The 14,673-nt window shown below is 34.3% G+C and overlaps 2 protein-coding genes across 2 annotated transcripts in view; one reads left to right on the top strand and one right to left on the bottom strand.

Moving 5' to 3' along the window:
• Nucleotides 1–24: 24 nt before the first annotated feature.
• The window catches only part of Tmem18 (transmembrane protein 18), a 28,573-nt gene continuing 13,924 nt past the window's right edge, over nt 25–14,673 (top strand). Inside the window, exon 1 of the mRNA XM_076310974.1 lies at nt 25–146. The gene's annotated coding sequence lies outside the window, so the exon portion shown is untranslated. The remainder of the gene's footprint in view (nt 147–14,673) is intronic.
• LOC143146567 (retinaldehyde-binding protein 1) lies at nt 3,550–14,541 on the bottom strand. The gene is made up of 5 exons (XM_076310970.1): nt 14,308–14,541; nt 6,083–6,423; nt 5,042–5,170; nt 4,240–4,474; nt 3,550–3,796 (listed from the first exon to the last, which is right to left on the bottom strand). Exons 1-5 carry the CDS (start codon nt 14,429–14,431, stop codon nt 3,765–3,767), a joined length of 861 nt encoding a protein of 286 aa, XP_076167085.1. The 5' UTR covers nt 14,432–14,541; the 3' UTR covers nt 3,550–3,764.

Here is a 14,673-nt window from a genome sequence, read left to right as displayed (position 1 = left end):
CGTAGCGAATACGATCGTGCTTTGTTCTTATTTTTGAATAAAATGATTCGGTAGATATTTCTTCGGTTCTTTGTGCATCGATGAGAATCATGGGGTTTTCGAGTGTTGTGGATCGTTTGGAATAGATTTCAAAGGAATCGTGCACAGTGAGTAACTAAGTTTGGAATAGTTTGTTGTTTTTGGGGTAATTTTGTAAAGGAAATTTTATTCTCTGAGTGTCGATTGTTTGGGGTTTGAAGAATACTTTTTGTGCGTATTTGGGAACGTTTGGTATGGATTTCAGAGAAATTGGGCGAAGTAATTAGGAGAGAATACTTTTTTGTTTTCAGAGTAATTTTGTAGAAGTATTCTCTGAGTGTCATCGATTACTTGTAGTTTGAATAATTTTCCAGCTACATTAGAAAACATTTGAAACAGTTTTTTTGGAAACGGTGTGGAGTAAAGTGTTTTTTTTTTTATAAAAAAATACTTTTTTATTTCATTTGTAAAGTAACTTCGTCCATAAAATAGTTTCTTAAGTACTCTCTTCGTCCATGAAAATCTAGAGCTTGAATGAAAAACTTTGAAACAGTTGTTGGGTAAATGCTGATAAAATATTTAAAAGATAAAAATCAATTTTGGTTAGATTATTGAGAAAGACCAAAAAAAGTAATTGAAAACATTCAAAAAAGAAATAAACCTCGAGAAAACCATTTATTTTAAAATTGATTCACATTCAAGATATCTACCGAATATTATCGATTTGTTACTATTAATTATTCCGGATAAACATTTTCACCGTCCCTATTTTCAAGTAAATAAAAGAAAAAATTTCTTTTCACCAAATAAATCGAATTATTTACTCAATTTGATCGTTTCCAGTAACGAACAATATTTCTTCTCTACTCTCGATATCAGATGAGGATCGATCTTTGTCTTACTCGTAAATTATTAATTAGGTTAATTTTTGTAAAACATGATAAGTAATACCAAACGATAACGTTCGTGAAATTAAACGTTTGATTGTAATATATCACGCTCATTAAATCGAACACAATCTCGTCCATATTTTCCGTGATTTCCAATTAAGTTGAAATTCCCACAGTTTCGTTGAGTTCACGAACGTCATCGTCGTAATGCAATGTTGCAAATTCTTCTGTTGTAATAACACTGCACGTGTTATTGCACTCCACATCGAGTCACGACGAGTTGGGTCAAGTTCGAAAGTATTCGAGTATTATGTAAATGTTTCGAGTTTCCGTTCAACCGTATCATCCGTTTCTAACGATATTGTAAATTTCATCGCGCCTCGATTTTCAATCGCAAGGTGGGTCACATTGTTCCATAACCTCGTCAATTGAATCGTATCGAGGAATCGGTGTTGAAATTCGATTCAAACGGTTTCAAAAATTTGTATTGCCTCTCGCTCGATCTGGACTACATTTCTGCCCTGGTATCACGAGTTTGTGCAACCAATGTTTCTATCTACCTACTTTCAGGAATTTCATAATTTCTACTTCCTCGTCCACCGCTTTCTACCTTCCCGTTCTTACAACTGAAATATCTTTGTCCCGCGCTAATGAGCCTCATTTCGTTCGATAAGTGTTCAAAGAACTCACCGAACGCCATTTTGACACGCTACCGATGTTTAATTTTTCTTCTTCTTCGAGTTTCGTCTCGACTGGACTAAACGAAGAATCCTGAACATCGTTTCGGAACATATCCGCTTCTTTATCTTTCGTAACTTGAACAATTTTGAATTTCTGAAAATGATTTCAAGAAGTAAATCGAATTGTTTGAAATTACTCGAAAATAGTCGCAACACGTTTTCGTGTTTGAAAAATTTTGAAAATACCTGCTCGAAGAAATAAAAGAAAATAAAACCTTGAACTGGTTACGCGTTCACATAAGCATACAATTAAACGTAGAAGGTTCTCGGTGTATTGACAATTGTTTATCGGATGAATATTACCGTCCTTATTTTGCTTTCAAATCAGTCGCAATTTCTCGCCACCAACATCACGTGAATCGGTGTCACGTGTCTTGTAATTCGTGGAAATTACGTTAGCGATCACATTTTCCTCAGCCGAATAAATGGTTACAACGAAATTACGTTTACAATAGAAACACGATGGGACAAGGAGAAAGCCTGCGAAGTAAATTTCAAAGCGTGAAAGTTAAACGACTCGAAAACTGGCTTCGTTCGCGCCATCTTGCTCCATTGTTTGTCACCTCGGCTATATTTCTCAACCTCTGAATTACGCTACTTTTCCTTTTTATTCGCAGCTTTTAATTCAGACTGGAAGATTGTACTCTTTCGCGTAGATTTTATTTTGTTTCTTTTTTTCCAAATATTGTAAAAAGAAATTATTTCGTGGTCACTTGCAACGTCTATGAATTAATTAAAACTCTGGATAGTAAGTGGCTGGGATCTAGAGCTGCTATATTATCACTCGTAATCAGAGGAGTCGGTGTAAACAGAGCCACGTAACTGTGAGAGAATCTCATCGATCCGCTGCGTTTCCAGCGAAGTGTAGAACAACGTGTACGTAGATACATAGTGTGTCGAAACATGAATGGTGTCGTGACGTGTGGTGCGAAAATAATAGTTGCTATTTTGTAAACTCGGTGAAAGATAGTTTCAGGTATCGCTTCACTTCACGTTGTGAAATTAATAAACGCAAGTGAATATTGAGTTGGATCGGTCGAGTTGAATACGAATCACGAAAATATTTACAACCGAGGTTGAAATCTTATCTGGATTGAACATTGTCTCTGAGAACCTTCTTTTCTATTGTTACTCTGTAACAAATGGATTCGACAAAATATTCATAACAGAGATTGCATTAGAAAATTACGAATAAGCATTGAAAAGAAAATCTACTATTCCACACAAATACTTGTATGATCTGTATGTATTCAAAAGATAGCATTCCAGTGTTTCAACATAGTCACCTGAATTTATTTACATAAAATTCTTTGAATAGAATGTAGTGTAAATATCCGCATAAGAATCGGTCACATTATGCAAAGGGGGGACACTGTAAGGAAATTAAAATTTTAACGGTCTAAAATTGATTTAACAGATAAAAGGTGTTGAATGACTTATTCACACTAATTAATTCTACATTTTTTTTTTAAAGTACCTTCTATTTCATATTCTATTCTGGTTCACTTTCTGTTTTCAGCTGCTTCTCTTACATAGACTATCTACAATCTACTTCCATATTTAATTCAAGCTTCTTTGACTGATTAGTTCCTTATATTTCACTTTTCCTCCTTTTCACTGTTTCCTTGTACTCCAGCTCTCTGTTCAACCTTCTTTAAATTAATTTCAACCCTGTTAGCCTTACTCCTTGTCCATTTTAAGAGGAAAGTTTCTTCTCTTAATCTGCTTCTCCACTCCTCCTTTCATGTGAACATCACAGGAACCTAGATGCTGTCAATTTTACCTGACAGTGACAGTTACAAACGCATAGAATTCACATGCAACGGATGTGAGTTAAATGTGGAAAATATTACAAAAGGGTGCAGCAAAGGTAAGCATTCACAGAATGGAAAGTTTGCCTATCGAGCTTTTGGAAAATCCATTTTATAGTTTACAGAAAAAGTTACCTATTGTACAAAAATATACAATTAATTACAAATCCATAAGAAATATACAGCAATCAGTGAAGCACTTAAATTATTTTGTACAACGGAGTGCATTTATAAAAGAAAGATCTTCAGGATGATTCGAGTACCTTTTGTCTTCTTTCTCCCCCTTTTCTCTCTCTCTCAGTCTATTACTTCTTGACATATCCATATGAGTTCCATTCTGAAAAAAATAAACGAACAATTAATTTTCAAGAACAAATTTGACTCTAATCTCTTGATTTAGTTTAGCTCTTACTATTATTACACACTAATAATATAAATTCTCTACTCTACTATAAAGTGTTAAGTATACAACAATTTATACATTTGTTATATTTGGTAAATTTCTAAAATGAGATTCTGTAATTATTCTGAGCAATATACTTTTAAGAAAAGAATTTCTTGAATACTTTTTGAATACTTAATCCTCTCATAATATATAGCATTTTTTCGAACAATCTTACATGTGCGGAAAACGCCTATAGGCGTTCAACGAACACACTTTGCCAATGCAATTGTAAAACTTCCGCACAGAATGTGTTCGAACCTTCGGATTTCAACATTGATAAGGTTAAGGGTTAGGTCTGGGTTAGGTCTGGTGAATGACTGAAAATTTTCTCTCACCTTGAATTTTGTCTTCGTACTTGATTAGAGAGGGATACCAATCCGCACTGGTATAATCAATTTCTGGTAGATCGCCGCCATAGTTTTTCGGCAAGTGACTCGGCGGAATATAACTGTGAAGAGAAGACATTTTGCTCCCATGGAAGAACATACGTTTCTTCAGTTTCTCTCGAACAAAGGGTTTGAACATCTTCCAGACCATGTTGAACAGCATCGGTTGTTTCACGATGTGAACCTGGAGTGTGAACATTAACATACTACATGCAACTTTCAATCCTCGTGATTATTAAAGATTATTTGATAATTTGAGCAATAAAATATGCATTATGCCACATGTCTAAAGTGTTACGTACGCAATCAATGTAATCGTTTCACGTCGAGGAGGAATATGTGAATTTGTATCGTAAAATGTTACAGCCGCTAATTAATGATACTTTTGTTCATTAATTTGAAAAATTAATTGTAACGCAATTATCATGAAAACGATAACTCCTGAGAAATCCTTAAATTTAAATTTACCAATCAATGCGATAGTTTCGTGGAGAAATGTGTAAACGATATTTTTGTTCGATTGTTTTGAAAAAATGATTGTAACGGAATTATCCTGAAAGTTGTAACTCTTAACAGATTATTTAAATTCTTGAAGATCCTCGCCTAAAATTCGTGAAATTGAATTCTTGAAATGTCGTGTAATTGTGAAAAATATTTCGAAGAGAATATTTTATCTTCTCGAAGGTTTTCGCACGACGAGAAGTACTTGGAAAATTTCAAGAAGAGGACCATGTTCAAATTCCTCACGTACCTCTTTAAGTCGCAGGGGCATAGCATCCTGAATGAAGGTCAAAAGCTTCATGCTGAAAGATGGGGTGAATCCCATCACTTGTCTCATACCCAGGGAATCGAAGTCCATTATCACGACGGTTCCAAATATCTACGAAAACAAAAAATTTTGTTCGATAGTTAATCGCTTCGCTAGACTACCTGCCGTAAAATTAAATAAAAAAAAAATAGTCGAAAACGATTTGTAATTGAAACTGTGCAACGAAATGAGCCAAAAACTACGAATAGAGAACAATGCCCCGATTGATGTACTTTAAATAGTCAAATAATCAGAATCGTAAACAATACGTATATCGATGTTAGTGAATCGTGCAAATTCTATTGTTTTACAATTTTTTCATTAAGAATTACATACTTATTGCTTCGTCGAATAATACAACGTGTCTTCGAGGCATTGAAATCTCCATTCTGTATTCTTCATTACTACTTGAACAGGGTCGCGAACATTAACACGTTAAACATTCATTATTGTCGGGTCAGTGCTATTAATATATAGAATTAAATGAAATATGATACAGAAAAGAAACAAATTACAATTTATAACAATTACAAGCTATATTACTTCGTTACGAAGAATGTTACGTTCTCGAAATTGTCTCTGTGAACATTTACCAAGTACACCTTCATATATTGCAACTATTATGATTAAGTTACTTGGTAATTTGCGATGAAAATCGGCTCATATCTTTTTCATATTGTTCTAATTAGAAATTTGTCTGTGACCTCACTTTTATCATTTTGTTCAACCATTTCTCTCCAACATTTCAGTTCGTTCTAAATTTTCCTCGCTCTTTGAAAATTATGTTTTTCTTCTTCGGGAGACCTGCATCCAAGGTCGAAGCTTTGTGTCAAATAATAAATTAAATACTCTGTGGAAATCGTTATCTTTTCTCTCGCAATCAGTTTCAACAAACACACGTGTTTTTTAATCGGGAAAATATGAAGTCGAGACACAGAGGAAAAAGAGTTTAGGTATCAAAACCGTGTATCAATTTCTTCTCACCTGTGTTTCCGGTTCCAGCATGGCAACCTCGTGTACCAAATAAAATAATCGAAGTATCTGATCGGAGCTGACTTTAGACGGGTCCCAAGTTTTCCCACAATTAACTTGGAGCACCCTACGTCCCTTGTGATCCCTCCCCTTGATGACATTAACGACATTGTTATCGAGGAGGGCAGATTTTTCATCGGCTGGCATCAGATTGTCGAAGAGGGACGCATTTTTCTCTTTGAACTCGGCGACCCTCTTCATCAAATCGTAAGCGCTCTTCGCGTAGAATTTGCATGGCCGCAGGAAGATCAGGAGGAAGTCTTTGTCCGTTTTGAAGTAGATACTCGTATCCTCTGAACATAAAAACGGAGAAGTGTGAAAGTCCGTGACCTGCGGTAGAACCTCGATAATTGCACCGGAACGAAATCGACAATTCGTGTATCGAGATTCGCGATGGAGGTATCACTGGTGCAATTACTAGGAACTTACAAAGTATACCAATCTTTGAATAATTTAAAGAATAAGTGCAATAAAGTATACTAATCTTTGAATAATTTAAAGACTGAGTGCAATAAAGTATACTGATCTTTGAATAATTTAAAGACTAAGTGCAATGAGTAGGAAGTATACTGATTTTTGAATAATTTAAAAACTAAGTGCAATGAGTAGGAAGTATACTGATCTTTGAATAATTTAATGATTAAGTGCTATGAGTACAAAGTATACTGATCTTTGAATAATTTAATGACTAAGTGCAATGACTACGAAATATACTAAACTTTGAATAATTTAAAGACTAAGTGCAATGAAATATACTGATCTTTGAATAATTTAAAGACTAAGTGCAATAAAGTATACTGATCTTTGCATAATTTAATGACTAAGTGCAATGACTACGAAGTATACTGACCTTTGAATAATTTAATGACTAAGTGCAATGACTACGAAGTATACTAATCTTTGCATAATTTAATGACTAAGTGCAATGAGTATGAAGTATACTGATCTTTGAATAATTTAATGACTAAGTGCAATGACTACGAAATATACTAAACTTTGAATAATTTAATGACTAAGTGCAATGACTACGAAGTATACTAATTCTTGAATAATTTAAACAATTTTTCCCTCGATGACTGACACTAATTATTTTTGTTTGGTCCATAAATATTTTTAAGAACAAAGATACAATTTCTTCTCGGTACATTTACTTAGCTATTTATCATTATATTACAAATTATCTTTAATTTAAGACATGTGCTTGAAAACGGGGTGACTGTCGTAACAGAACTTGCATGTAACAAATAAGCCCTTTGTGAATTTCAACAATATTCCAATCTCTTCCAAATATTCCCACTGAGAATTAAGAAGAAATAAAATCGACATTGTGTTTTACACAATATTGAAATATACTTATAAATATTGAAAAGTATCGAATGAATGGAATATTTGACTACGATCAGTGAAACTATACAATAAACAATTCCTCCACATAGAAAGTCATTTCCTTCTTAACACTAGAACTATCGATAGTTTTCAGTATATCAAAGTGTTCCTCGAATGTATCTAAAGAAAATCGATGACCGAGAAAAAAGAAGCACTTACGAAATTGATTATATCTATAAAATAAAAAAAAGTTACAACTTTTGAAAATTGCTACAAAGTTTCAAGTAAATTTCTCTGTAAAGGGAATTGAAACCAGTGATTTTTACTGTTTGTGTGAATCTAGTGTCAATTGCGAGGGAATCGGTGGCGTAATTAAGAACGATGATCATGGACACCGAAACGGTGCACCGTGGTGAATGATTTTCGTTTCATGGTCCACGACAACCACGAAAGATCGAGCTGTCCTCGCGTGTCGACCAAGGAAGCCTCTTCCGTAGGAAATTGCCTCCGTGATCCTCGTTAAGGAAATTGCAACGATCTCTATTTGCTCAGACGATGTTAGCCACGGTACTTTCGAACGAGCGAACCTTGAGTTGAAACACGAAAACACAAGGAAAACCGAAAAAGGACCGAGAATCGTGCTGCATCGCAAGGTTCGTCCATTATTGGACGAACTTATCAGAGAAAACATTGACGAGACATCGTCAAGAGAATATGTAAAGCATGTGAATCACTGATTCTACCTTTGAGGATTTCGAAATACGCTGCTAAAAACAACTAACACCCCCTTAACTGCGTCATTTCGTCACTGGAAATATCCACTGCGAAGTCATTGACCGTACATTGTATACGCATTGTTATCTTTGTACGTACAAAGTGCATCACCTGTTTTTCAATTTAGATATTTTACTTCGTTTGTACCACGCCTTTATTATGTTACATATTCGGCAAAATATTAATATACAAAGTATATATATTGATTTTTTTACACCGAACAATTTTATCGCGAATCGATTTTTCGACATAAAGTAGGGTTCATTAAAGAAAAACACATGTTTCTCTTTTTTTTAAGAATCTGATCCTATGTATAAATAAAACGGAGGAAAGATGCCGATCTTAAATCGATTTTTCAAAATATCAATTTTTTTTTAAACGAGTAGATCGATTTTTCAAAATAACAATTTTTTTAAACGAGTAGATCGATTTTTCAAAACAACCTTTTTTTTTAAACGAGTAGATCGATTTTTCAAAACAATTTTTTTTTTATTCGAGTAGATCGATTTTTCAAACATCAATTTTTTTTTTAAACGAGTAGATCGATTTTTCAAAACATCAATTTTTTTTTTAACGAGTAGATCGATTTTTCAAAACATCAATTTTTTTTTTTAACGTGTAGATCTATTTTTCTGCAGTCGATTGTTTAGTAAATCAATTTTTTAACTCTCAGTTTGGAAAATCGATTTTTCGTATAAGTAGATTCCCATGTTACAATTACTAAAATAAATTAGGAATACATTTCTCGACAATTTGAAAGTGTGAACCGAATTCTAAGATTGAAGGAACTTTACGAATTGTAAGTATATTCTTATCGAACGATAGTCTTTAATCCGTCGAGATTAGGTACTCGAACAAATCACAACACACAAGGAAAGAAATTCCAGTAGATAATCGTCTAATCGTTTCTCAGCGGTGTACATCGCTCCCAAGTTATGCGAAATAAAAATAAATACTATCTTGTACGTGTGTAGTTTACCAGGTAACATGATCTTCTCCGACAATGAATAGGCAAATTTGCAGGAGTGTAATTTAACATTCCAGTTGCATTTTCGATCGTGATCCTAGATTCTAATCTGAACTACTAACCACAACCGTGACATAACGTTCAATTCGAAAAAAAAATCATCATCGACTGTGTAAAATCAATCCCACAAGATTACTTACATAAACGTATGATGCAATATTGTAAAAAAAAAAATCACAAGAATCGTAGATTGTGTATCGTGTAAATTATTTGTCAGATAATTGTAGAAATCGATAAATACTCGGACAAGTGCAAAATACGAGTTTACAACTAACATTTTATCTGTCCACCGATGTAAACATAAACATAGGCATATATACGCGGTTCACCTTTGTTTCTCGTACCATATTAGATGCGAGTGTACAAATATAAACATTCTCAAGATAAGATTATTCTTGTTTCTTTTCGAGAAATCAATCCCTCGATCGAGTTTTCGTAACATTGTTCAAAGTGCTCTTTATACAAGAACACCGAATCGTTTCTCACTTCCTGCATTGTCCTAAATCCAATAAATAAAAACCATACACCGATGGAACCAACATTCATTTTACAAACATCGAGACAACAGCCACATGAGTTTAGATTGCAAAATAACGTTCTCCAATATGTTTCTCCTATTTAACAACCGAAATTACATCTTCGCGAACGTTTAATCGTAACAGTGTATCATAGTAATGACGACCAACCAACGAAAACAAACTCCAACCGAATCAAATCGAATTTAATAATTTAACGAATTTATTGGATCGTTCGGAAAGTCATTTCGTTTTTTTTTGTTTTGGTGAAAATGAAACACGATTTTTTCAAAGTGTACAAACATTTTCCTAAATTATACATTCTCCATTTTGGAAAACTAAATGACTTTCCAAACAACCTAATACACACGTATATGCTTCGTGATTCTGGTGCGATGCAAAATGGAGTTACCCCACCAGAGGAGGTAAATGAAATTTTTTTTTAAGAACGAACACTCAGGATGGAATTTTATCGAGAGAGAAAAATTGTATTCTAAATGTACAAGATACAAATGTGTCTTTCAAAAGTTCGATCGCGAACGCTATCGGCTTTGTTTCCGAGCGTTATCAGTTCGTCGAGCGTTATTTCGCAGTGGTGCAGTAAGAATGTTATCTCAAGTGTACAGATCTCTGGTCCTCTTTATCGTTACGGAGTGTCAAGGTCCGCTGCGTTATCGTTCACAGATTCGGGATCGATCGACTTATCGTCGATCCGTAATCAATTTCGAGCGGTTGTTTACGCCTACGAAAATGATTTCGGTTGACGCAGCAAGAGAATCGAAAGAAAAAAGAAAAAGAAAAAAAAGAAAAACCGTAACACGAGAAAGAGAAAGCCAAGTCCACTGCCGCGATAACCGTTATCGAACAAACGAGCGTGACCCTAAGTTTAGATTCTGATGCACTCGCAACCGTTCGAGATCGTGTCAATGCTCCGAACGTTTCGAAATACGAACGTGTACATTCTACGATCTTCGAGATCCGTCAAATTTTTTTTTCAATAAACGAAAATTTCGTCCATTTCCATCGGGAAATCTCCAAGTCGCTACCGAGCTCTTCGAACACTTTGAGGTTAGGTTTTACATTTGAAACCAATTGGAAAGGTAACTTAGTTACGTCCAGACGTAATTTTTCAATTCTTTAACACTCATTAAAAGGGATACATTTTAGAGAATTTTATCATCTTTGACTATTAACTTTTCACGTTTTGTCGTGTAAATAGTTTCTTTAAAAATATACGTTTCGTATATTTATCTTTGTCTCGTTGTACTTTTAATTGATATTCTGTGAAAATTGTCTTCGTGGAGGATTTTAACTGACTGATCGATGCCAGTCGAGAAACTATATAAACAAATATAACATATTTGTTTCTATTATGTGAATTTCTGGACGAAGTTGTCGATCGTATCGAGTCAGACATTTTAGTCAGTCCTCGAAGAACCGTTTCGAGTGTAATGCAATTCGAATGAAAGATGACAAATAAAAGAAAGTTTTTAGTTTGTTCGTTGTGATATATTATATAGTTTCAATCTAGAGTTCATAGTCTATAGGATTGTTATTATTTAAACGACAGATGAAAACTCGTGTTATTTCGCACACAGTTTGAGAATCGTACGCGAGGAAAAATTGTCTCTATCTCTGGCCGCGAGTAAGCAAAAATTAATGATAAATTACCGATTACCGTTCATATTTCTCTCGTAGATGTTATTAGAATCTCCATAACCCTGGAGTAATCTTTTCAGCTCCCATTCGTGTGTACTCTTCCGCTTACGTAATAAAGGCGTTAAATAAAAATAAAATAAAAAGTACACATCATCGATCTTTGCCTCGTGTCAATTTGTTTATCTTGAATACCGTGCCTCTTTCAATCGAGTTCGTCGATTCCAGTAAACTCGTCCGTTGGGAAGAGCGTTCTCTCGTCCTCGTATACTTTTCGATTAATTATAATTGAAATTACACCGAACCGTTGAATTCGTCTTTGTGTTCACCCGTGAAACGTGAAAAATAAACGACAGCAATTTTTTCAAATGCCTCGAATAAATTATGTCCGTTTGATTTAAATTACTGTAACTCTGACGTTCGAAACGAGGAAGTAAACAACGTTCGACTAAGGAGAACATTTCCAAAGGAAGCTCGAAGTTAAAAATTCGAACGAAATTTTTTCTATTTCTCTCTTGGAAAATTTAAAAAAAAAAATAGTTCGAAGAGTGTTCTCGAGACCCAAAATAGTGTTACTGTTTTAAAAAACGATTACGAGTGATATCGATTGACATAAAACGAAATAAATAATTGACGTAAACAAAATAAATAATCGAAACTCGAGACTCGTTTAAAAGTAAAAAAACAACGAAGAACGTAACGAAACACATTTTCTTCGCAAACCGGAAATAAATGTTAATTACCGAGCGATCAATAACACGTTCAAACGCTCTTCAACTTCGTCAAACGTTCGTTTTTCGCGGATGCGAAGAATCGCGTGAAGATCCAATTGTACACGTGTGTTATCAGTGAGAAAGCACGTGGATTAACAACATTTACCGATTTATCGTTAATCGAATGAATCACGGATTTAACTTCTCACGATAGACTTTAAATTAATGAAACACAATTTTATCAAATGTAGATTCGAAGGTTCTTCGAGTAGATATAATTGTAAATGAAAATATTTCCGAGTATTTCTTATATTTATAGCATAAACGAACTGAATTTTAACGAAATAATAAACGAGTGAGAACTTTGTATAATTTTTTTGCAATATTTATTGAACCGACAGTAAGTCGAATGAGCTTTTGTTCGTGAAATATAATTCGATTGTATAATTCAAATTGGAATTTTTATCGGACAAATAACCGATCGAAAATTGTTTATCTACTCGAAATTTGTATCTAGGTATGAATTTCGTCCATCTTTGATCTACAGTTATTTTTCAATTAAGAAACAAATACGAAAGTGGAATACTTCTGTAAGGGACAGAAAATTACTCGAACTTTGACAGATGGATTTTCGAATATTCGAATGTCAAGGTCACTTTTGACATCACGATATTTCCAATCATTCGAAGCTATCATTTTTGTCTAAAATCATTTTGGAGCTTCCAAGATAAACAGACCAACTTCGAAACGTGAAACCAACTTTTTCAAAAAAAAAAAAACTCCCTCAAAGTGCAATAATATTCGTCAGAATTTTTCAATCAGAGTGTCAAAGTAGCTGGAATTTATGAAAAATTTAACTGAAACCTTTTGTTCAAGTATCTTATTTGTATGTATCATACATTTCCGCTTTCTGAATCGTATCATTTCGTATCTCTTCCCTTTGTTCGTAATTTTATTACGCATCGCTTTATAAACAATCTATACATAATTTTAGAAACTTTGTCACTTAGTTTCAATATACGAATAACATTTGTAAGTATTTACATCCAAAATCCGACAGATTTTATATCTAATTCTGATCAAGAGGGACTGTAGCTACATCTGACGAATTAAAATTGAATTAAATTCTGTTTACGCTGATTGTTAATTGAACTTGAACGAATCGACTAATTTTTTCTTTTTTTTTTTTTTTGAGAAACACAGTAGACGATAATTGCAAACAGGAGGTTCGAATGTCGTTTTTGGAATTATTGTTCGACAATCGAGTCGATTAAGTATCTCAATAATACAATTAAGAAAAGGAACAATACAATTTACAATTTCGATCCTCTTTGGTAAACATAACACAAACGAAACTAAAACTAATCACTATTTAACCTCGAAGTTCACTTCGATCTTAAAATACAATATATCTACGTATTTCGATCAACACTGATAAAATCACATGGATTGTAAAATACTCGATTGACAAATGTTATCTGACATTAGTAAATTGATCAAAAAACAAGGTGGTAACGGACATGAGTTTTAAATGACACCTGCCGGAAATTCGATTAATTAAAGAAATTTTAATTACTACCTAAATTTTAGATTCGTACACCACTGCACAAAAGTAAAAAAGTTAAGCGTCAAAAGAATATTTTTTACAAACTTCAAATGTCATCAGGTATGTACCATCGTTTGATACGTATCGTTGACATCCCGAAAGTGACAACGGAAGTGATTTCTTTATCAGAAGTGCGTACATCAAATTTCAAAACAAGTACTTTTTCGAATAAATTAAAAACATTTATCAACATTCTTTCAACGCGTATCGTTAACATCCCAAGAATGACAACCGAACTGATTTCTTTACCAGAACTGTGCACACCAAATTCCAAAACAAATACTTTTTCGAATAAATTAAAAACATTTATCAACATTCTTTCAACGCGTATCGTTAACTACTCAAGAATGACAACCGAACTGATTTCTTTACCAGAACTGTGTACACCAAATTCCAAAACAAGTACTTTTTCGAATAAATTAAAAACATTTATCAACATTCTTTCAACGCGTATCGTTAACATCCCGAGAATGACAACCGAAGTGACTTCTCTATCAGTAATTGCGTGGATGAAACTTGAAAAGAATTTGTCGAATAAGTAAAAAAGCTTGAGAACTCACCTTCTAGGTATTTCCTCAGCGCTATAAGAGCTTCCTCCACGTTCTCGTCCGTCTCCCGTAGCTCCTTCAAGGCTACGTCCCTCGCTTCCGGTCCCGGTGGTTGCAGCTGAAGCTCGAACGACATCGTTTCCGCTCGCGGACGATCGAAGTATCAATTCGGTGCGTGTCGCGCGACGAAACGATCCTCGCGTCAGGACGACCGCGATATATCTGTGACTCGATATATCTCGCACGCGGAGAAGGAGGCCTCCTCTTGTCCACCATCTCGATCCAATCTTTGACCGCTCAAAGTCCAACCGGCCATGGCGGTCCGATCCCGCGACCGCTACGTCGAACGATTTCGTTCCACTAGTCAACACTGAAAGA

Source organism: Ptiloglossa arizonensis, chromosome 5 (assembly GCF_051014685.1).
Source record: "Ptiloglossa arizonensis isolate GNS036 chromosome 5, iyPtiAriz1_principal, whole genome shotgun sequence".
NCBI classification, from domain to species: Eukaryota; Metazoa; Arthropoda; class Insecta; order Hymenoptera; family Colletidae; genus Ptiloglossa; species Ptiloglossa arizonensis.
This window is presented reverse-complemented; position numbering and strand designations above follow the sequence as displayed.

Excerpts from the sequence above, each read along its gene's own strand:
- LOC143146567 (XM_076310970.1), bottom strand. The coding sequence starts at position 14,431 with ATGTCGTTCGAGCTTCAGCTGCAACCACCGGGACCGGAAGCGAGGGAC. Across the intron at positions 5,171-6,082 it reads TGCTGGAACCGGAAACACAG|ATATTTGGAACCGTCGTGAT; the intron begins GTGAGAAGAAAT and ends TTGTTTTCGTAG. Across the intron at positions 4,475-5,041 it reads TGCCCCTGCGACTTAAAGAG|GTTCACATCGTGAAACAACC; the intron begins GTACGTGAGGAA and ends TTCACACTCCAG.